The sequence below is a fragment of the Rhododendron vialii genome, chromosome 13a (genome assembly GCF_030253575.1).
Source record: "Rhododendron vialii isolate Sample 1 chromosome 13a, ASM3025357v1".
Lineage (NCBI taxonomy): Eukaryota > Viridiplantae > Streptophyta > Magnoliopsida > Ericales > Ericaceae > Rhododendron > Rhododendron vialii.
In genome coordinates, this window is record NC_080569.1 from 15,200,023 (window position 1) to 15,223,811 (window position 23,789).

At 37.1% G+C, this 23,789-nt stretch overlaps 1 protein-coding gene and 1 non-coding gene across 2 annotated transcripts; both read right to left on the minus strand.

The window, feature by feature from the left end:
- Window positions 1–6,402: 6,402 nt before the first annotated feature.
- LOC131313908 (uncharacterized) lies at window positions 6,403–23,576 on the minus strand. Its single transcript, XM_058342402.1, has 6 exons — window positions 23,481–23,576; window positions 22,525–22,537; window positions 16,727–16,854; window positions 10,524–10,568; window positions 10,294–10,338; window positions 6,403–7,000 (listed from the first exon to the last, which is right to left on the minus strand). The coding sequence occupies exons 1-6, from the start codon at window positions 23,574–23,576 to the stop codon at window positions 6,959–6,961; spliced, it is 369 nt and encodes a 122-aa protein (XP_058198385.1). The 3' UTR covers window positions 6,403–6,958.
- LOC131315378 (small nucleolar RNA snoR100) lies at window positions 14,112–14,219 on the minus strand. Its single transcript, XR_009196713.1, has one exon. It is a non-coding gene; the product is annotated as a small nucleolar RNA snoR100 (small nucleolar RNA).
- Window positions 23,577–23,789: the final 213 nt, after the last annotated feature.

Consider the following 23,789-nt stretch of genomic DNA (forward strand, 5'->3'; position numbering starts at 1 on the left):
CTTCCAAAATATATGGGTAAAAGTATTTTTTTTTTACTTTTCCGGTTCCTCTCGTCGAGACAAATCAATAATTAACAAAAATTTGGCGCAAAATTAATGAACACAAATTTTTTGAATAAGGACAAAACCTTAAATTTTTTTTTATTTACTCCAGTTTTTATTTCTACAAATTCTTTTTTCTAATTACTCCAGTTTTTTTTTTCGGTTCTTTCTGGTCCAGAAAAAATAAAAAAGAATAAAAAAGACTGACCAAAAGAAAAACATCAACCGTAGCAAAGAAAGCGTTGAATTTTCAGACACTCAGAAGGAGTATGGTTTCATGATAGGTTTCCAAGAATCTGCAAAACCAGTTTGTGTATTGAAGAACTATATATAACATACCTTCATTCTGAGGATATTAGAGACATCCATTTGCGACGAAATGATTACTGCTAGTATTTTTTAAAGGTAAAATGAAATTAACCTTTTTTTTTCCTTTTCCGGTGCTTCGGAAAATTCAAGATGTTAATTATATAGAGTCCGGCCTTTCATATGAGAGAGAGAGAGAGAGAGAGAGAGAGGACGGCGTGGTATGGAACCAACAAGTGTCAAGCCAATTCAAAAGCATGTAAACACACATAGGATTTGCTTTTTTATAACTAGGGATCCGAATCAATTTACACATGCCAGTAGTGGAGCCAGGATTTTCGAGATTCTTACCTTCCATGGGGATTTTGGTGTAGAGCAGAGATTAGGAGAAGAGAAACGAATAAAAACCTTTGATTTGTTTTAAGGAACGAACGAAACCAGCGCTGTTAGTTTGGGAATTTCGTGGGTGGAGATTCTATTTGACCCATTTTTTGCCCAAGTACAAAACCCTTATATAGGTTGGGGCAAAAATAAATTTTAAAGTGGGATCAAATGAGTAAAAATGAGATAAAAATTATACTTATCCCTATGAAAATTTGGCAGCTAGTGGGGTCGTCTGCCTACACTTGTCTCAATGTTCCTCCACCTATGCACGCACTTTTGACTAATCTGAAGATTATAAACCAGGCTCCACTTAAAACCAGAGCGAATGCTGTATTGTTTCAAAAAAGTTGATAATCCCTGAAAAATTTCGAACCTGAGACTTAAAAGAGAGTAAATTCTCAGGTCCCGTCCTTACAAGCACGTAATATTTTCTTTGTGCACACGTAGCGAAGTGTTTGGTTTTTGTTCTTTCGCTTGTTGTTTCTACCACCGCTTCGACATAAACTACTCCCTCCGTCCCGATTTGTTGGTCCATTTTCACTATTTGGGACCTCTTACAAAATTTTCTATATGTTTTTTATATACAATATGGATATTGTTTGATAGATCTCAATTAGATCTAAAATATGATGTTTTCGAAATTATGTAAAACATTACTATAAATTATGAGATATAGACAATTTTTTGAAAGGCACGTATGTCGAAATTGGACAAACAAACTAGGATGGAGGGAGTATAAGAAAATCCACACTGCTTGATTTAACCCCGAGCCGAGTTTGGGATGTGTAAAGATTTCAATTTCAATTTACTTGGCTTTACTCCTTTATTCGATGTAGCCTTGGAAAAATATTGACTTCCTAATTAAAAAAATACTCCAAAATTTTATTCTCATCATTTCTTTCGCAGAAAAAAAAAGATTACTCCATTTATATTTGGCCTTATGAAATTGATATTCGCGCTCCCTTTTTTGATGCAGGTGCTCCACTTTGTTCATGAAATTATTAGTAACTTCACGTTAAAAGTGGAGCGCCTGCATCAAAAAAGTGAGCGCGAATATCAATTCCTTTGGCCTTACTTGTAGTAAGTTTTGTTTAGCTTCAATTTAAAATGTTTCCTATTCGTCTCTATAGAGACTAGAAAATATTTACTAGAACAAACATATTGATGTTTTGGTGTGTTCATACTTGGTTAGAATCCATATGATCTTCTGGATATTTGTTGTCTTTTATCTTTGACTAATACTTTATTTCTTTTGAGATTATTTATTCTAGGTATGAATACACAGCAGATCGCGAGTATTGCTATTTGCGTCAGACTCAACGTAATTTGAGTCGAGGTGGAAGACATCGACAGTCTTGTGTTTTTCTCATTTACAATACTCCCTCCGTTCCTAATTGAGAGGCCCTTATTCCATTTTGAGATGTTCCAAAATGATTGTCCCTTTCCAAAAATAGAAGTAAAAATTTGATAACATTCCAAAAGTGTCCCTCAAATGTGAATACAAATGGTGCAAAATAGGTAGATTATAGGGGTAATGGAAGTAAGTGTAATGATTATATGTCCCCTAAAAAAAGTTAGAATTCCTAAGAGGAACTCTCATTTAGGAACGGAGGAAATAATAGTTAGATGATTAGTTTGACTCTGTCCAAGGTAATTTGTAATGAACTCCATTGTGCAAGTGTCGCTGAGCAATTATGAATATAATCTTTCCCATTTTGTCAAAAAAAGAGCTCAAGAAGTCAATTCTATATGTAGTGTGCAAGTGTATTGATGCTCTATTTTTATTCTCCCATGCGTATTAGCCGGTTCCATTACGTGTTGGTCCATTTTCGATACATTGCCAATATATACTTGACTATTACACGTAGTAGGGATAATAAGTGGAGAGAGATAGAGAGAGAAATGTTGAAAGTAGGGAAAATCTAGGGGGAATTTTTTGAAAAATTCTTTTCAAAAAGCAAAAAGAACAAGGCATCATAAGAAGGGTATTGACTACAAATGGTGAAGGGAAATTGTAAGATAAAGATAAGTATTGCCGACCTGTGTTTCTTGCGACGGTGTATTTTTTAACATCATATGAGACTACAGGAGTTCCTTTTTTTTTTGTACATCAAAAATTGAAGGAGTTCTTCACGTCACTCTTTGTCTGTATACTAGTGGCATAGCTGCGTGCTACTCACAATCGGTCATGCCCGTTGATTTGAAAAGGGTAATAAGATTGTGAATATTGTCTTGTGTTGCTGCCTATACCATGCATGTAAGTCTAAAGAAATACGTTGGAGTTGAAGCCCGCAAATATTTACATTGAAGAGAATTTTTAATGCTTATGAATCACGGAATAATATGGGTATAAACATTTAAGGAATTTACATAAGGGAGGTAATTTTGACACTCCACTTTTAACTAATGGCACTCCACTTTTAATTTTGTTTTCTCACATGATCAACACAAAAAGTGGAGTGTCAGTGGTTAAAACTGTAGTGCCAAAATCAATTTCCTTTAAGCTATATGGCTGACAACAAGAGTGGTAATTGAGACAGTCGTGCAACGTCTTGAGGTTCTAGAAGTTGCAAACTCGCCTCACCGTCGTCCGGTTCAACCTCGATTTTCGAAAGAGGAGGTGTCAGATGATGTTTCTATCACCAAACTTTAACTGATAATCATCAGTTGAGGGGGAGGACAATGGTGAATGAAACTACCATTGAGTGGCCATTCACATCAAATATTATTCTAGATCCAATTGTAAATTAGAGTAAACCGTCAGTTTTTGACAAAGAACCGATAAAAAATACAAAAGAAAAAAAATCAGAAAATATTGTAAAAAGAAGTTGTTACCGTGCTTGAAGATGATGAAGTTGACCTAAGTAATAAATTTGTTGATCCGTTTTGGGAATTTATTGAAGGTACTATAAAGAAGAATTGTTGGATTGCGTACTTGAGCAAGTTGTTCTAGACATGCTTTTATTTTTCAAGACTCATTTCTACAATTTGGGGTCGAAAAAAATTAATTTGAAGAACAAACTTGATGCAGACAAGTTTCGGCGAATTCAACTATGTAAACTCGAGGACGAGTTTCTTCAAGATGGGGAGAATGATGCAGAATGGAAACAATTTATTATTTATGAAATAGATATCTAGTTTTATTCTTTTATTTATAAATTATTTTTGAATTTTCCGCATTAAGTGTCATTTATTTTGGCAAGTTTTCTTTTATTCTCTAGTATTTAGATTTGAGAATACCTCAATTCTTTTGATTTTGGTAATTATTGAGTCAATTAGCAATTTAACGGGATTCGGCTTTCTATTTGCTGATTTCTTTTTGGTCTTAGTTTTATAGTATAAAATAAGTTGTACGGTGAAATTAAAATTGAGTTGTCATTGTACTAAAGAAAATCGAGATTTATCTCATATTGTGTGTTCGAAGGGGAGTACCTCTATTTCATACATATTCGTGTTTGTGTTTCAAAGAGAGAATCTTTAACATAAACAAGTTCGTGATCTCTTCTTACCAATAGTTTTGTAAAAGGAGGCTGCATTATATAGGTTCCAATCCTGACGATGGTCGGAGGACATGCTAGAGGTCAAGGAGGACGAGGGGGTCGTACAACTTATGTTGATAAAGTCTATGAGCAAGATGATGCTGCTTGAGATGCTTGAATGGAGGATGGGTTTGCCAAAATCAAAGCAATGCTTGGAGGAATTGTCCATCGCATGGAGGCTTCAGAAGTTGCAAACTCACCTCGCCGTCGTCCGATTAAACCTCAATTTCTGAAGGAGGAGGTATTAGATGATGTTTCTACCACCAAACCTTTGGCTACTAACCATCAGTCGACGAGGAGGACAAGGGCGGTCAAGGTTGCTAATCGTGAATCTCGACTTTGGGAATCTGTAATGACGATCAACTTTTTTAAGTTTCAGAAAGGTATGACACCAAAAAATCTTAAAGTTTAGTGCAAGAGAAAAAAAGTCAGAAGAAATTCTAGTTGAGGGAGATGTAGGAGACTAACTCAACGATGTGTTAGAGGAAGAGTACGATAAAATATTTTCGGACAATAATCCGTTGTTTCAGTCAAAAATTGATTGGGAGTCACCTCTAAAATATGATGAGTACCCAAAAGATGAGTTTGAAACATGTGAACTTAGCATTGTTGAAGGTGCGCACGTTGCAATTCTAGAAACTGGAAGAATAACTTTACCGGTGAAAAATGCTTTTGAAGCTTGCCCACTATCCGCTAATGTAGTTAATGTGATGGATATTCCTGTTTTGGTGATTAATTCAATCAGGAGCAAGATGATGAAGAATATGTATTTTATTGCATCCTAGTCAAAGAGCCAAATACTCAAAAGGAGCCAAGCTCTGTTTTTGCTAATGGTTCATGTATTTTTTCGGGTAGTGTTATCCCACTAACAATAAAGATGCGACAACCATACTGTGATAACCAAGATGGCAAAGTAATGGATGATGGTAAATGGGTTTTCTGTGGTGGAGCGTGGGATGATTCCTCTTTGGTTGTAGCTTTTTATATGAACATGGACAAGGGTACACAACTGATTGAAAGGATTAATTTAAGGAACAAAGCAGATGCTGATAATCGAAGACGGGCCAAGTTACTCAAGCAAATCTCGAGGACGAGTTTCTTCAAGCTGGGGAGGATGATAAAGAACGGAAATATAAAAAATACTGATAACGCAATATTTTGAGTTTATTATTTTGTTAGAAAATTCCGTTTTAGTTGCGGTCGCTTGTTTTGGCAATCTTATATTTTTTTTCTAGTATTTCATTTCCTAGTCAAAGTAGGATTTCCCTTTTGGTAATTTTCGTTAATTAATTGATTCAGCTTCCTTTTTGGATGAATCAATCAGGGCTAGGTTTTTCTACCTATTTAATTAGTTGTAAGCCTAAGGGCTAGGAAATGTTCTTGTTGTGCTCATAGTTGTATTAAGCTATATGCCGGACAACAAGAACCTTACCTAGCACAAATGATTACATAATCAACATCCACCTAAGTGGCGTTACAGCTTTCTAAATAAAACTACTGAAGATCACATAATCCAAAAATATTCGCATGTCCCGTCGATATGTTTGTAGAAGCTCTCCACTGCATTTTTCCCAAAAGTAAAAAGATATCAGTAAGGATTGAACCAATTTTTCCTAGCATTGAAATTTTTCAATAGACTGGCTTTAGAACTGCACTTGCTCTTCCAAAAAATCTTCAGAAGTATGGCACCACCTAAATGCAAGTGAAAATACCAAAGTTAATGTGGAAACTTGAAACACTCTCCATAAAAGAAAAGCAACCATCAAGACATTTTTAGGAACATCAAGCTAGAGCCATGAAATGAACTGAACTACTTGAGCTCGAATCATCCTCAGCTCTTTAACTGCTCATTTGAGTGAGAAAGAAAGAATGAAAGCAAGAGAGTGCACATGTAAATAAACCTCAAATGCATCAAAAGCTAAGACTCCTGAACAGCAATTCCATAAAAGCTATAACCAGTAACCAACCATTCTGATTTGTATTGAACTTAGTGAGCAGCACAAGATGGCAAAAGACCTAAAGAGGGATAATAAAGGAAACCTCTCTTGTTGAATAAGGATGATCTTCTCCAGCAACAAATGATAATAGCCTTCAAACATGAGAAAAACCTCTAAGGTACCTGATCCTCTCTTGTTAGTCGATCCTGTACACCAACAAATGAACAATTGAAATATAAAATCATACCACAAAGATTATTACATTGAGAACCCCGCCTGTTTAAGTAAAACATGACCAATGAATAGTGAATGCAGCTCAAACAGGGATAGGATCCAAATTTGGAACCAGGGAATGGACTAAAATTTAACACCCAATTTTGATACGTTGAACGCACATTGCAAATAAATTATATCTATGCAATTCCAAATTGCGCATTTGAGAATAAACCCAACCCCTAAAAAGGAATTTCGCTTTTTTTTTTTGGGATAATCAAATAGGAAGTCAAACTATGAAACCATGATAGCGAGAGAGGGCTAACATTGAGAGAGCAATCAATAGGTGTGTAATAATTGTAGGAGTGAGATACGACCGAACAAGGATTGGCATTTGTTTGTACCATTTTTCAACAGCTTGAGCCATCGCCCTTTCCATTCCTGAACCAATCCTCACACCAAAACCCTAAGTACAAAAAACAATTGGCTAGTAGAACATCTCTTCACTGGATCCCTCTGCAAACAACATGCAATGAACTACCTGAATTCCCTCGACACCGTTGACGATGCTTCTGGCCACTGCAACATACGAACTGACAAGAAAATTAGTATCAAACGAAACATAAAAAAACTCACTACAACCCCAAAACCCATCAATTCATTTTGGTAACATTAGAAGCACCAAAAATACAAAAATACCCCTGAAACAATTGATAAAATGAAATGACGAGATGAACTACCCCTAATTTTAATATGAAGAGAAGACTTTTTCATGTCTCGAATTCTAGGGCTGCAGCCATTCGAGAAACCCTAATCGCACGATATAGAGAACTTCATCCCCATTCAAGGTGTTTACCCAGAACCCAAACATAGAACACAGAGTTGATCTAGAGCAACCTCCAGCCGAGTGGCTTCCAAAAATCAGTGAGTTACCCAACAAATTGGCACAATACAAGCAAAAACCATGTTAGAATAAGGTAGAAAACTAAATGGAATCTGATTAAAAACCTTATGAAATGCATTATTTGGGAATTTTTTTGCTTCTATCTTTTGGTATAGAATAGATTGTAAAAAAGGACGGGGTTGATGAAGACATGGTGCCTTGCTGCTGTAAAGTATGCTACAATTTTTCGGTTGAAATTAATTATGCTACCAACAAGATGTTAATGTGTTTTCCCTGTTGCTTGTTTGAATTTATAGAAGACGCCAAAATTCAAATTCTTTATTGGCCTGCACATTCTGATGGAAATTATTTCAGTTTGGATTGAGGGACAAAGAATTTGAGGTGTATTATTGGCATCCACCTAGCCAAAACAATCCAGTAAATTTTGTTTTTTGTTTGTGTGTTTGGATACTTTACCAAAACAATCTTGTTTATGCGTTTAGAATGACAATGGGACAGATTGAGGTGGGTATCAAAGTAGCCGTACCCGATACGCAAAAATCTATATTCACCCAAATCCACCCCTATACCCATCAGGGATAAGATAAGAGGTTCCATAACCGAACCCATTTGCGTTTCGGGTAATATCCAAACCGAATGGGTACCCATTGATTCAATTTAAATTTCGTCCATTACACCTGTTCAATATATAGAGCAAGGGAGCTCTCCTTCTTTCTTTAGTTCTCGATGTGGGACTAATACTCATGGACAAAACTAAAAAGCTGAGCTCCTTTACTCAACTTCCACCCAAACCCAGCAAAAGAAACCACCATAGTAGGTTTTCATCTTCTACTGTGACATTTTCGTCTATAGCAGAATCTCTCAAGCTTCCATCACAACCCATAACTGGAAAACAAAACTGAAAGGAACGAGAGGCAAACAAAAGAGGGCGAAAACGTGGAAGGGAATTTTCTGTCATACCTAAAGTACAATGAGAATACTAACTGGAAGATTTTTTTCCCGAAGATTGAAAGGATCCAAACACATAAACAGGAACCAAAATTTACCTCTACAACGAAAATAAAATTGAAACTCACAAAAAGGGTAAAAACCCACTTGCACTGAGATTAAATTGAACAAGATTTCAGATTCAGGTGAGAAACAAATCAAGAAATGGTCCCCATTGCATATGACCGACAGATGAGAGAGGGTATTTTCGGTTTGGGTAGCAGATGCACCATAACCAAATCGATGCCCGTTCGGTTATTCAAGGCCTTAACCATATCCATATCTACAGAGAAAATTTCAATTGTTTTTTTCGAAGAATTTCGATTATCGGTTCGGTCCAAATTGCCATCCCTAGCAACCGACAGATGAGAGAGGGAAGACAGAGACGTCGGACATGTATTAAGTTTCCCTTCGTTAGCCCGCATTTTGACCGAAACACCCCCACACTAAATGCCAAAATTGCAATCCACCAAAACTTAAAAAAGGACACAGATGGAAAACAATAAAAGTCCAAAAAACCTTTAAAATAAATTTTAAAAGATAGCTACAGTTCATGAACAGTACTCTACTGTAGCAACGATAAGTCGATATTGCCCCCGAGCTCTAGCCTTGAGGCTCTCCCACCAAGGGCCTCAATTAGAAAAATCGTGCCAAAATATGGCCGGACAGAAATTTGAGTTTTAAGGCACTTATCTCAAGTTTTTTATTTCACTTTCATGACAATAGGGTGACGAGAGAGAGAGTATTGGATTGGGTTTTCACTTTGCAGGTTGGTTGGGGTTAGCTGGGGGGCTTTAGAGCATCTTCAAGAAGATCTCTACTTAGCCCCGGTTGACTATTCAAACCCAAATTTTAATGTTCCAAGAGAACAATATAATGATATATACTTAACAACAAAAAAAAAACAAAAAAAAAGAGAGAGAATATATTTGCCTATGTCATGTTTCTTTGTCTACTTCCACTAGCTACTATTAGAGAGCAAAGAAGACCAGCTACTCTAAGGGATGACAATTTGCCTCGGCCCGTCTCGTTTAGGGTGGGTTTTTATCAAAATTTCGGGTACTAGGGCATGTTCAGGTTGAAATTAGAAAAATTCGGCCGGTGTCGGGTTGATATTACCACACCTCATTACCCACACCTCATTAGGGTGGGTTTTTATCAAAATTTCGGGTACCAAGGCATGTTCAGGTTGAAATTAGAAAAATTCGGCCGGGGTCGGGTTGATATTACCACACCTCATTACCCACACCGAACCTGCCCCCAAAATATTTTTATATGTAAAATTATACTTTTTTTTTATCTGCAAAAATAAAGCTTTATTAACTCATAACACGAAGTACAATGCTAATACACCGGCCTGACCATCCATGACCCTCATATTATTATACGCAAGATTTTATTATACTTTTACCCTAATCTAACTATCATTATACGCAAGATTTTATACTTTTACCCTAATATTATTATCATTATACTAAAAAAAGTTATATTCTTACCCTAATATTTTCACCATTATACTAAAATACCACTTTTATTTATTACTATTTTCTTTTATTTTGTTTTAAGGTTAACAAATTCCCATTTTTTCTCAAGTAGTAAGTCCCAATCAGAGAAAACCACACCTGCACGATACACTTGGGCCTTTTGAAGATTTCTCCCAAGGGAGAGGATCCTCTCTAGTTCATTTTTTAAAGGGACTGGATGGTCCTGTTGAGGGCTATTGTAGGCCCTTTTTGAGCCTACCTTGTTAATCTAAACTGTTCTTTTTAAACCTCAATGAGAACATTAACCAAAACCGTACAAAGATATCCGTAACCACGTATCCAAAAGCAGGAGGCCAGTACCCACATGTTGGTCATACGAGCACAGTCACAGATTAAACAGTCCGTGGCAAAAGAATTCACCATGAAAAGACTATATGCCTTAAGTGCATATAGATACGTACATGCTGGGAAGCAAGTGACATTTTAGTGTTGCATACCTTGAGTCCAAGGGAGCCCACATCTTTTTCAGTGCTTGATTTCCTCTGCTGAAGAAAACAAATCATGGTCAAGATCTTGATTAGAATCAACACTCAAGAGTGATCGTAATTCATATGATATCGAACACTTCCACGACAACGAAACCCGCATGCTGTATTTTGAGACGAAGTTGTATTTGCAACCATACAGATACGAAAAATCCAAAGCAGAAACTGAAAAGATTGCATACCGTTATTTTAATGGGATCCGCTTCATTTTTCGTTCTCAATCTCCTCTACAAGAAAGTACAGGCTGTATGGTAAACATCCTATTATCAATTGCTTGACGCGTAAAACAAATTTGCAAAAAATCTGTGTTCTCTTCCCTTTTCAAAAAGCATTTTTCAAAAAATTCCCCCTAGATTCCTCCTAGATTTTCCCTATTTCAAACATTTCTCATTCTATCTCCCTCCACTTATTACCCCTACTATTTTTCAAAAAACTTTTCAAATACCAAACCAAACACAGCAAGTTGGTCAGATATCATAATTCAGTGAATGAACCAAATTTGTCCACAGTATAAGTTTTTGGACATAACTGCCCAAAAAGGATAAAGTTCACTTTGCACCCCTGCACTTTACACTTAGTGTCACTTTGCCCCTTACAATATCAAATTAAATTGTCCAGCCCTCACTTCTGGTGAAGTGTCAACGTCTACCTTGCTGTTGCATTCTGTTAGATTGAGTCATGGAAAAATATAAGTTCAGTAGTACTAGGTACAAATGATGTCATTATTTAAAAAACCTGGATTATGTACATCGAAGGTTGTGTTTGGTTGAGAGTTTAGTTTAGTTTAGTTTTGGTAGTAGGTAGAAAGAGAAATAGAGTAATGATTGAAGATATGGGTAATGATTGGAGAGAGATAGAGGGGGGTGTGAAAGTAATAATTGGAAAAATAGGGTAATGATTGGAGAAAGAAGTAAGGTAATGATTGAAAAACAAAATTAAAATTAAACTAAAATGGCAAACGAACAAAGCCGAAGTCGTTGAATCTACGATTTGAAGAGAAAATTACCACTCTTCTCAAAGGCTTTCCACCTCATTGTTTGAAGGATCCATCCACCTCAATTTCTTTTCTAACTATGGTTATTTTTTTAGTATAATAATGACCACTGTGGGCACGCGCCCCGGAAAGTTTTGTTTAAAAAAGTGGGGTGCGGCCCCTTTTTCGGAAAAGCGCGGCGAAACGCTTCGATTCAGAGTCGCCACTCGGGTTTTAGCGGTGAAAACACCCAAGGAACCGAACTCGAAAAAAAATGTTTGCCACGTTTGTTTGATTTTGAAAAAGGCTTGTAGACTGGACCGTCGTCACCTTCGATATCTGAGGTTCGGGAGCCAGGTTACGAGAGGGGAAGGGTTTTATGGCACCCCTCTCGCCCAATCCGGAGATCGGTCTCTACTCGGGCATTTTATAAAGCGTTTGCATTTTTCTCTCATTAATCATTTTTTAGCCAATTAGGGCGGGAGAACAGTTAATAGGGATTAAAACGGTAACAAGTTGCATTTATGTGACAAAATGTTTATAAATGGTTGCTTGTAATGATAAATATAGATTGAGAACAAGCACTGAGCAACCCGAACAATTTGGAGCACACTGCCCTGAAGGAACATGAGCAGGATCCACACCAGCATGCACTGGCCGAGTCACTGCATGCTGGCACAACCTGCGCACGCCACACTTAGACTGGCGTACTCCACTTGTCTAGCTTCTCAGTCTTTGTTTGCAATCCTCTGGGCTCTGGAAAGGGATCAGCGCACACCCAGGACGAACCACGCAATTAATAGAGCAGAGTATGTATATTTACAGATAGATAAAATGGCTTCAAGCCACGAAAGACAACAGAATACCGCAAAAACAGTGTGGGGACATGAAAGAGGCCAAGACTAAGCTAAGATGCAAGGGCCAGCCACTGGATCCTGGGCAACACTGCCGTACGCCAGTCATAGAAGACCGTACGCCAGTTTTCCCGTAATCCAGTGTTTGGCTTTGCATCATCTGGGCCCTGGAACATGACCAGAAGGATCTCAGAGGCCTTTTGAGCAGATAAAAGGTAAGCATAAACAACAACATCTAAGCAACTCCGAAATATACAGAAAGCAGTAAACTGATTATTAGCATGCAAGGGTGATTGACAGAAAGATAAGATAACAGAAATGATGATCCATGATCCCCACGCCAGTAGTGCTCGTACTGCCATGACTGGCGTACGGCATAGGTGTACTGGCGTGCGCCATGTCTCATCTCATACGATTATTGTATTTTACCAGTTTAAGGCCAAGACTAGTATTGCTTACTAGCCTGGGCCTTATTGGTCTCCCTCAGAAGTTGAAAACAGAAAGGGACACAAAGGTGGTGTACCTTTTTTGTGTTGAGGTTTGGAGATGGTATTGAGCTTTAAAGATTGAAGATGGAGGTTGTATGGTGACTGGACATCAGTGGCTGTACGGAAGTGGGTTGCTTTCCTTTCTCTTTCAATGGAAGAAGAGAGATAAAGAGCAAGAAGAGAGGAGAAGAATGCCTTTTTGCTTCTTAATGTGTCTAACCCCTTGCAAATGAATGCAAGGGGGGTATTTATAGAGGAGAGAGGGACTGAGATCAGTTGGTGCTAAGGCCTTGTTTGGCTGGTTGTTTGAGAAAGGGAGCCTCCCATGCATTAAATGCATGGGACTTGCCTTGATGGGGAGTGTAGGAGAGGGGGAGCGTCCCTGTCGAATGTAATCATCAGGGAGACTGTGGCCGACGTCAGGGTGGCACAAAAGTCTCGTCCATGTGGCTGAAAAAAGTTGATTTGACTGGGATTGACTGGCGTGCGCCATATATTGACTGGCGTGCGCCAGTTGTAACTGAGTCAACGGTCGATGACCGACACGTGGCAGTTAACTGGCGTCCGTCATCATGGTACTGGCGTAAGCTAGTTGGGTCTTGCTGGGGCTGTTTGGCTCTGGTTTGAAGGGTCTAAAAGGGAGTTTGCAAGAGGTTCGGGACGCTCAAAGCTCAAACACACCCTCGTCCTCCGAATGTTCTCGACTATAATCATCATTGGGAAATAAAAGATCGGAAAAAAAGTGTTCTCCGGACAGTCCAGAATGGGGTGTCTATAACCACGTGCATATATCTTCTTAAGGATAATCATAAAAGGTTTATTAGGTACATTTTGGGATATTCGTTAAGTTGTCGAAAAACTCAGCCTACCCACCTATAATTGCAAGTTTTAGACGGAGAGCCTCCATACATTTGATGCATATTAGTTCATTAGGCCCATCAATAGATAGTGACTGAACATACTTTTTACCTTTTAAGCCAAAAACTATCCTTACTTTTTTTGGTAAATAAAAAGATTACTTCTTAAATATGACTATATTATTTTTATTATTTTTGCAAAAAAGGAAAAATATTATTATTTCTATGAAATGTCTTTTAGTGCTTCAACATATATACACAAAACAGTTTTCAAAGCACACACTAAAAGGCAATTTATGAAGTGAATATGCAGGAAAATGGGGTGAAAATCATTTTCCAAAAGGCATAATGATCATATACACTGTCTATGAAAAAATGCTTCCATACCCTTTTGTATTCGTATCTATATTAGAATATTCTTCAATGATACAACAACAACATAACATAACTCATCTAGTCCCCAATCATTGGGGGTATGGGCGGAGGATGATTGGAGACAGACCTAACCTTTGGCAATATATGCACAAAGTGACTGCTCTCAGAATACCACTAAAATAGTGGCCCTCCTAAACCTCCAAGAACCGAGGAGCTATAAGGACGTTTTGTTGTAAAATCATGCCCCCAAATCAAAGCCAAATGGCATCAGAGAGAGTAGGCCTAGAGACCCAAATCAATTTATGTCCACATTACCATGCTTCCTTCATTGATAGTCCAGAGCATCGGTATGCACATTAAGAATATTCTTCAATGATAGTAAAAAAAATTTAAACCTCGAACCACTGAATTGATATTGTTCCCTAGCGGAAACTAATGGAATTTAACAGCAAGGAGGGCATTGACACTTGACTAAAAGTGTGAGGGCTTGAAAAATGAAATTGAAAGTGTAAAGGGCAAAGTGAGACCGAGCGTATTAAGGGTGCAAAGTGTACTTTACCCGCCCAAAAATGGACCAGATTTGTCCACAGTATAATTTTTGGGAAAATTAGCCTTAAGGATGGCATTGACACTTGACTAAAAGTGTGAGGGCTTGAAAAATGAAATTGAAAGTGTAAAGGGCAAAGTGAGACCGAGCGTATTGAGGGTGCAAAGTGTAATTTACCCACCCAAAAATGGACCAGATTTGTCCACAGTATAATTTTTGGGAAAATTAGCCTTAAGGATGGTAAAATAGTTTTCATTTAGGGGAAGGACGCTAGCAAAATAGTTTTCAGTGAAGGTCCTTCAACTTTTTGAATTTTTTAGCCCTAAGGCCAAACATGTTTAGGTGCTTTCATAAGGTTTTAGGGTGCACTTTCCAATTATTGGGTTTTAGTAGTTTAAGCACTTTTATAAGGTACCTTAGAGTTTTAGGCATTTTCATATATAGGGTACCCTAGAATTTTAGGCACTTTCATAGGGTACCCTAGGGTTTTAGAAACTTTCATAGGGTAATTAGAGTTTTAGGCACATGTGTCCTTATGTTTGATTGCAAAAGGTGTTTGTCCTTGAGCTCAAAAAATATAAATATGAGGGATTTTTGGCTAAGTCTCCCATAATTTTTTGGACATTTATAACTGCCAAAATATGTGGTTCCTTTACTGAGTTATCAATGTCCGATTGACTTGATTTTTTGCAAGTTTGTTCCATGCATCAAACTCTACATAATCTACACAGTAACGGTTCAGATAATATTTTCAGACTTTGGACAATGCTTCTTTTTTTAATTTACATTATTGTATAGATTAGTGGGGGTTTGCAAAAAATTAGTGAGTTAACAAATAAAGGAGGTTCGACGTCGATCTCTCTATAGACTCGAAACCTAAACCTCCCCTGAAAAGTCAAGGGGTAAATCAAATGGCTAGGAGCTACATCTATCACATTGGGCCTTTAATAGGTTCAAGGGTGTGCCTAGACGGGCATTCCACAATAGAAATCAGTATCATATTTAGTTATTCAAAGCCGGTTGTACCAACCGAAAAATCAAAGTACTATGAATCAAATTTTTAAAAGAAAAATGACGAAAAATAGAATATAATAAAAGTTCCTCCAATAACAAACAAAACTAGTGTTGTTCCACCAAGATAAAAGGATTTTTTTAACGGTTTTCCTTATTAGAAAAAAAAATAGTTTTGCGCCAATGTCTAGCGGATTATTAATTCGTCTCGACAAGAAGAATCGGAAAAGTAAAAAATATTTACTTTCATTCAAATATTTTGAAAAATAATCACTTTCAGCTAAAAAAAAGTCAAAAAGCTGGCTTTTTTAGGTGCAAAATTAACGAACACAATTTTTTTTTTTTAATAAGGACAAAACCTCCAAAAACAATGCTAAAAGTAATAAAACCGTACCCCTAGTTTTTATTTCTACAAATTCTTTTTTCTAATTAACTTTTTTTTCAAAAGCTGTTCGATATATATTTTTTCGGTTCTTTCTAGTGCAGAAAAAATAAAAAGAATCAATAAGACTGACCAAAAGAAAAACATCAACCGTGAATAGCAAAGAATTTCGGTTAACCGAGAGATGATGCTATCAAAGTTTTCCCCGTCATGCATCCCTAATGAGATGTACGAAGAATTTCCCAAGCCTCTTTGGCCATGACACAAGAAGATATGTGTGTGACTTCGGTTCTAGACATAGCTCCAAAGATGGCATCTAGGGCATGGGCATTTGCCTCACAACACGTAATATCACCGGAATCCCACTCTGCCTCCTTTTTCACTCTAATTTCTTTAGTGGTAGCATCTTCTATAGTAGGTTTTTCATAACTATACAGAACGGACCGCCAAACCCTAAATCCTAGGGATATCAAGTAGTTTTCCATTTTCGTTTTCGAAAGGGTGTAGTCACTACCGTCAAAATAAGGGGGTCGAGAATTAGAAGCACCCTCCATAGGGTTATCGCATTCCATGGTGCAAGACAATAGGATCTAACTCAGGCAATTACACCAACAAAGAGCAACCTGCTCTGATACCGATTGAAATTATCTTACGCGCTAACGAAATCAACCAATTAAAAATCAATTCTAATCACTCGACAAAAATCAAGCAATCTCCATTTCACATAACACAGTTAGATAAGCTAAATAAAGCGATTAAACAAGAGAAACGAGACAAGTCGGTTTACGTACGTGGAAACTACTTAGGATCTAAACACGCAAAGTATAAAACCACTGGCTAATCCTACTATTTTCCATTAATTAAAGAGGGTTATAAGCGATACCGAATTAGGAATTACCCAGAAGACAAGATGCGACACCAAATTCCACCTCTTGAACAAGTACCCGGTACACCTCTTCAATTCAATGGACCCCACAAGCTTCACCAACTTGATCTCCGAGCTACCCCGGCACCGAAACCATTTGGCTCATGTAGGACTCAACTAGCAACCATAAACAATGAAAATGTGAGTTTTTGTGAAGGAATCAACCTAGAGAGTATACATTAGCCTCTAGATTGACAAGGATGATCAAACACTTGGTCTAAATCATCTTTTAAGCATCAAGAATGCTTATAGATCTAGAATGAAGAGAGTTTCTTGTTAGACTTGTCCCACATCGCTTATCTAAGCCACCCAAGCTTGGTTAATAAATTCTAGAGGCTACTCCACCTATTGCCAATTGGTTTTAGGTTGGAACCCTCTAAGAAATCTAACATGGTATCAGAGCTAGGTCTTGGGTGGCCTCACCTCTCGTGGGAAAGTCTCTGTTATCTCTGTCGCCCGAGTCAGTTAGTCAGCTCCTGGTCTGTCACCTTCACGTGCATCCGGGGGCTGCACGTGAGGGGGAGTGTTAGACTTGTCCCACATCGCTCATCTAAGCCGCCCAAACTTGGCTAATAAATTCTAGAGGCTACTCCACCCATTGCCAATTGGTTTTAGGTTAGAACCCTCCAAGAAATCTAACATGATATCAGAGCTAGGTCTTGGGTGGCTTCACCTCTCGTGAGAAAGTCTTTGTCATCTCTGTCGCCCGAGTCAGTCAGTCAGCTCCTGGTCTGTCACTTTCACATGCATCCGGGCTGCATGTGAGGGGGAGTGTTAGACTTGTCCCACATCGCTCATCTAAGCCACCCAAGCTTGGTTAATAAATTCTAGAGGCTACTCCACCTATTGCCAATTGATTTTAGGTTGGAACCCTTCAAGAAATCTAACATGGTATCAGAGCTAGGTCTTGGGTGGCCTCACCTCTAGTGGGAAAGTCTCTGTCGCCCGAGTCAGTCAGTCAGCTCCTGGTCTGTCACCTCCATGTGCATCCGAGCTACACGTGAGGGGGAGTGTTAGACTTGTCCCACATCGCTCATCTAAGCCACCCAAGCTTGGTTAATAAATTCTAGAGGCTACTCCACCTATTGCCAATTGGTTTTAGGTTGGAACCCTCTAAGAAATCTAACATTTCTCTCACTAGAAAAATCTGAAAGGGAACAAAACCGACACCGTTTCACATGTAAAGGCCTAATATCCACTTCCCCTTTCCCCCTTTTCATTACTTCTCTCTCTCGCTTCTACAGAGAACAACGTCGTACTTTCGTTTCTTCGCACCAGCGTTCTCACGAAGATCAATTAAAAGTAAATGGCATATATGTATAGATAGGGTTGTAAGTGAGCCGAATCAAGCCAAACCTTGTGATATTCGGCTCACTAAAAATTTTCAAAGTTCGGGCTCGATTCGTTAGGGCTCATTAGACTTAAATGAGCCAAACCGAGCCAAATTCAGGCTCGAATACAGTTCTTTGTTTGAATACAGTTCAGTTTCGAATTTAGGCTCGTTAGACTTAGACGAGCCGAACCGAGCCAAATTCAGGCTCGAATACAGTTCTTTGTTTGAATACAGTTCAGGCTTGAATTTAGGCTTGTGACAATGCTTTCCCAGTTCCAAATCACTATTCATGCATATATGACAAAATTGGGAAAAAAATAACAAAATCATGACCAGTGTTATCAATAAAAAAAATTAAACTTAAAGAAAGGAAAACAACTACAAAAACGTGTCAAAAAATTAGCCACGAAGCTTTGCTCCAGCCTCCAAGTCTCCAATAAATCACAAATACAGTTATTAGAATACTGGTACGATTGGATGGATTAGAACGAAGCAACTTGATTATTTTGGAGATGGAGGCAATGTTGAGGAGGTGGTGGAGTGAGGTGATGTAGAGCAGCAGCTGAGAAGCCCTAACTTTTTGAGGTGAACTCGTCGTTTTGTTTATTCGACACTATACTATTGACACTATATATATTGGGGAGTAGTAAAAGTAATACTTAAATTATACATATACCCCTAAAATATATAATATTAATAGCCAGACCCTTACGTACTGTTAATTACATTTTGAACCCAAGTTCGTGAGCCTATTAGTTGATCAAGTGCAGCAAAAGAAAATTAAATATGAAAGAAAAACATGACTAGTTGCAAATGAGATGAAGAAAGAGACCACATGAAGATAGGAAATGGGACTAAGTCATCAAGAAAAAATAGGAAAAAACATTGGAGAGAAGGGGTATCCCATTGTTTCAAAAATCTATAAATGCATTAAAGTGCCACGATCCTCTCAAGCCTCTGGCAAGGCGGGGCAAACGCGGCATGCCTCATCAAAGCAATATTACTAATCAACATGAGTAGATAATTTCAAAATATGAAATTCCAAAATAAATAGCATTGTAAGTGTTCAAATGATCGAGTACGAAAAGGGACATAACATCTACAACAAAGTAACGTTCTAAGGGAAGAGGAAGACAAAAACAAGCCACATACAAAAGTAGAAATAGCATCAATGCAGATTGAATGATGGTTGATATTAAATGCAAAAGCATTGAAACAGTGTCATTTATTTTCATATATTTTCATCGTATGTGGGAGTAACAAAGAGTTCCTCCCTAAATGGATTGAAAGTGAGCCAATGCTTCAAAGGAATAGAAATATAGCATTAGTCTGTACAAATATAACACTACTAAAGATAGAAGCCCATTTACCTCGAACCCATGAATATACTAGAAATGGGCAATAAAGCAAAAGCCAAAAAAGTTACAAAGAACAAAAGATGAAATTTTGGTACCTTCCATAATCATAAAGGATAATGGTAACAAATATCAAATCTGTACCAATATGCACAAACGCGTTTTGGACCCTTTTCGGGAACCCAAAAAAATGATGGAAGCCGCTCATTTTGTATAAAATATTTCTTTTATGGTCCCCACCAAAAATAAGTTCAATCCAATATATGTAAAGATGTTTTCCAAAACATCCAATTTTACTTTAGAATTTAGGCCTGAATTCTAGGACATAATTAGATGTTTCGTGAATGCCCTTACCGATATCGAATTGGGTTGATTTTCGGTAGAGACCATAAACAAAATATTTTTAAACAAAATGAACGTCTCCGAACATTTTTTCAGGACCCAAAAAGGGTCCAAAATGGGTCGGTATGTGCTGTTACTGATTGGATAGCTATATCAATAGCACCGCTAATTCATAATCAGGGTGGGTTGAATGATGGTTGACCAGCGAATAATTTTCAAACGTTATCATCAAATATGTCAGTGACAAATCATTCCTCCCTAAAAGGATTGAAAGTGAGACAATGCTTCAAAGGAATAGAAATAGAGCAGTAGTCAATATGTAAAATGCATAAGCTGATAGGACAAATCACAACAGTCATTCGAAAATAAATAATAAATAAAATAAGAAAAGGAAAGAGATACCAAACAATTCACTACAGTCAATAAAGATAAAGAGTCCATTTACCTCCAATCCATTAATAGTTTTATGTAATGGGTTGTCAAGCGAAAGCCAAAAAAGTGACAACGTACAAAACATAAAATTTTCATAACTTTCATAATCAAATTGGAAAGAATGATGGTTGATCAGCGAGTAATGTCCAATCGTTTTCATCGAACTAGTAAAATATCACGTGCTTATGCATGTGGCAAATTATCATGCTTTCTCCAATATAAAAAAGGTCTATATTAGTTAATTGGTCTTTGCTTATTTTCACACTCTCATAAAGTGGTCTCTAGCCGGGTTGCAAGTGGCTTTTGCCTTAGTTAATGTAGTTGAATTCCATATATCCAGATTCCAGTGTGAGGGATATTGTGTAATTGAACACAACAGATGAAGAATAAATTGCTTATTAAGGTACTGACAAAAGCAAATTTTGATGATGGAAGTTGCTACTCACTTGGATTAACCACACCACAAAAGAGCTACAAATGCCAAATGTTTTCTTTGAATCTTGAGCAAATAACCTTCAAAAAAAGATCCCCAATCACAATAATTGTCATGAAGTAGAATCTCAATAGTCCCTTGAATATAGCATAGTTATCATGCAAAACTTATCATGTTGAGCTTGCATCTGAAAGGCTTGTTCAACGGCCTCAAGGAAGTCCATCGCAATACATATAAAAAGGGTGGAACTATTAAAAAATAATAATAATGTACCAAGGGTGGAGGCAAATCTCAAATAATAGATAGAGCCCATTGAGGCAGGTAATGTTTTTTCTCAACAGTTTAATAATCTCCTAAGTTCCATTTTGACCCCGAGCAAGTTGTTCTACATTGGTGGACTCTTTCACCACTTCAAAAGGGAATAAGGCCAAGATAGAATAAGCAGCAGTTGTCTTTGTGGGAAATATGAGCACGTATCATGTCAATACAACATTTGGTGTAGTTGAAGGGCTAATAATTACTCAATTAGTTGTTTTTCTTGAAGATTTAGCATGCATATATATTAGGGAAATTTATAAAAATGGTCCCTCTAGTTTGCACGAGTTCTCATTTTCGTCCCTCTACTATTAATTGTATCAATTTTAACCCTATAGTTTTCATTCCATCTCAATTTTGTCCTTCTCCCTAACGCCATCCATGAAACAAACGGAATTGAAGGGCAAAATTGTCATTTTCTCTCACAGAGGGACCAAATTGAAATTTTATGCAAACCAGAGGGATTATTTTTAAAATTTTACATTTTACTTTCGTTTTTTGCAAATAAAATAAAAAAGACCATAAGCAATATATTTGACAACTGAATTATTTTTTATTGGGTAATCAAACTATATTGAAAAATTTATATTTCATTACACATTACAAAAATATTAGAAAATGTACAAATCAACCCCTTAGCTAATGTCTTTGTATCATGTTCTTATAATCTTCTTATTTTTTCACCCAATAAAAAAAATGTTTAAAATCCATGTTTATTTATTATATGAGTGATCTTATGAGTAAGTCCCAAAATAAATATACTTATACGCATATTTTAATGTATTTGATCTCTTAATATTTAATAGTGTTTCATTGCTTAATTAAACACAATTACAAGATTTCTAAATACTACTGAACAACTTTTTCTTTTTAATCATGTGACAAAAAAAATAACGATAGTGAAAATTCAATTTAAAAAAAAATACAAGACCAAGACGATTAACATAAGGGTTGTTTTTCGAATTTTCTCATATTTTTTGTGATGTATATAATAAAAACTTTAAAAATTTTCAACATATTTTTTATTATTCAATATAAAATGAGATGAAAAATATATTATATATGATGTATTTTAAATTTATTTACAAAAACAAAAGTAAAAAATAAAATTATAGAAATAGTCCCTCTAGTTTGCATGAAATCTCAATTTAGTCCCTCTGTGAGGAGAAATGACAATTTTGTCCTTCAATTCCGTTTGTTTCATTAACGCCGTAAGCGAGAGGGACGAAATTGAGACAGAATGCAAATTATAGGACTAAAAGTAACACAATTGATACTAGAGGGACGAAAATGAAAATTCATGCAAACTAGAGGGACCATTTATAAAAATTTCCCTATATATTATGATTCCCCAACATTTGTCCATAGGAATTCGTCCATTCCTCCCAATTTTCCCTCCTAATGTAAGCTACTCCTCCAAAAAGCATATCTAGGGCAGGTCATAGAGCTTTATTTATCTTCAATGAATTATAGACATGTATTCAACAGATCACAATCAATTGAAAAGGGACACACCAAAAAATATGTTCGCAGCAGGGAAAAAGTAGCCGTCGCTTAGTACGAAACTGAAAAACCTGTATCAAATGAGACAAGGCAAAGAGCGGTAAGATAATAGAATGTCTACCCTTAGTGAATTCACCTGCAAACCTGTTAAACAACATTCTAGATTGAAACACACCCAATACCTTTGCTCAGAGAGTGGTTTATAATGTTTTCAACCTCATCCTTGATCGAGTGCAAAAGATAAGGGTATTTCCCAAGTATGTGCCCTTACAACCACCATGTAATCTAGTGTAGCAGGCAATGTGAGATATAGTATTGCACGGATAAGAGTGTAAACCATAAAAAGCCAAAAGACTAGAAGGGAAAGGGAGAGGAGAATTTTAGTTTTAAGAAGAATGCACAAAAAAGCTTGATTTTGAGGTTTTCATCTCCTGGAATACTTCTTTAAATGATGGTGGTCAAAGTTGGATGTCCTTACTAGAGCCAATTCTAGGGCTTATTAAAAATATTGGCTATTTGAATTGGCATGATCAAAATTAATAGAGGTGGTTCGCTTTAAGGGAAGGGGAAATGCACATTGAGGAGCCAAACTGTGGGGTTCTGAAATATCTAGTTCGAGCCTCTGGTTCGAGTGGATCTAGGCATGGTTCCTTGAACCTAACTTGAACCATGAAGCACAACTAAAAGACCAGACCGGAGGAGCTACGGTATGGCCCTCCGGTGTGAGGATGAGAAAGTGCAGAGAGGAAAGCAAAGGACAATGGTTTGAGTGGGGGAGATGCCATGTACCTCTTTAGGGTTTCACTCTTGAATATTTATAGAGATCCATTTGCTTGCTCTCCAAGTACGTCCATGTGTTTTGCACACGTCGGCTAATGTCACATTTGATGTCATAGATAGGGTTTGATAACCGTTTTTGGGTATAAGTGGGCACCCCTGTGTGCGCTATCATTATCCCTTAGCATAACTGACACAGGTGACGTCATACACGTCACCTTGAGATTAAGCAGTTACTTGCATATGGGTGTACTGGTCTACCAGAATATGGCCAAGCGACATGAATTTTGGAGTATGTGAGTCAGAGAGTGTCTTCTGCCCGAGCTCTACCATGGCCGAACCTAAGGGTTCAACGGCTAGTCATACATGACTATCTTGCATTTTCCCATTTTCGATTTTGTTTCCCAATGACAATTGATCTCTATTTTAATACATATCCTGTCATAAGATCCAATTAAGTGTTTACTTATGCCTTTGTTTCTTATCCTTCTAATCCACCTACACAAGGTAAAGTGTCGTGCCTGTTCATTTTTGTTATTCAAGATT

Coding starts and splice junctions, on each gene's coding strand:
- LOC131313908 (XM_058342402.1), bottom strand. CDS start 23,576: ATGGTAGAGCTCGGGCAGAAGACACTCTCTGACTCACATACTCCAAAA. Junction 10,569..16,726: donor TGTCGCATCTTGTCTTCTGG/GTAATTCCTAAT, acceptor ACTTTCTTGTAG/AGGAGATTGAGAACGAAAAA. Junction 10,339..10,523: donor CGGATCCCATTAAAATAACG/GTATGCAATCTT, acceptor TTTCTTCAGCAG/AGGAAATCAAGCACTGAAAA.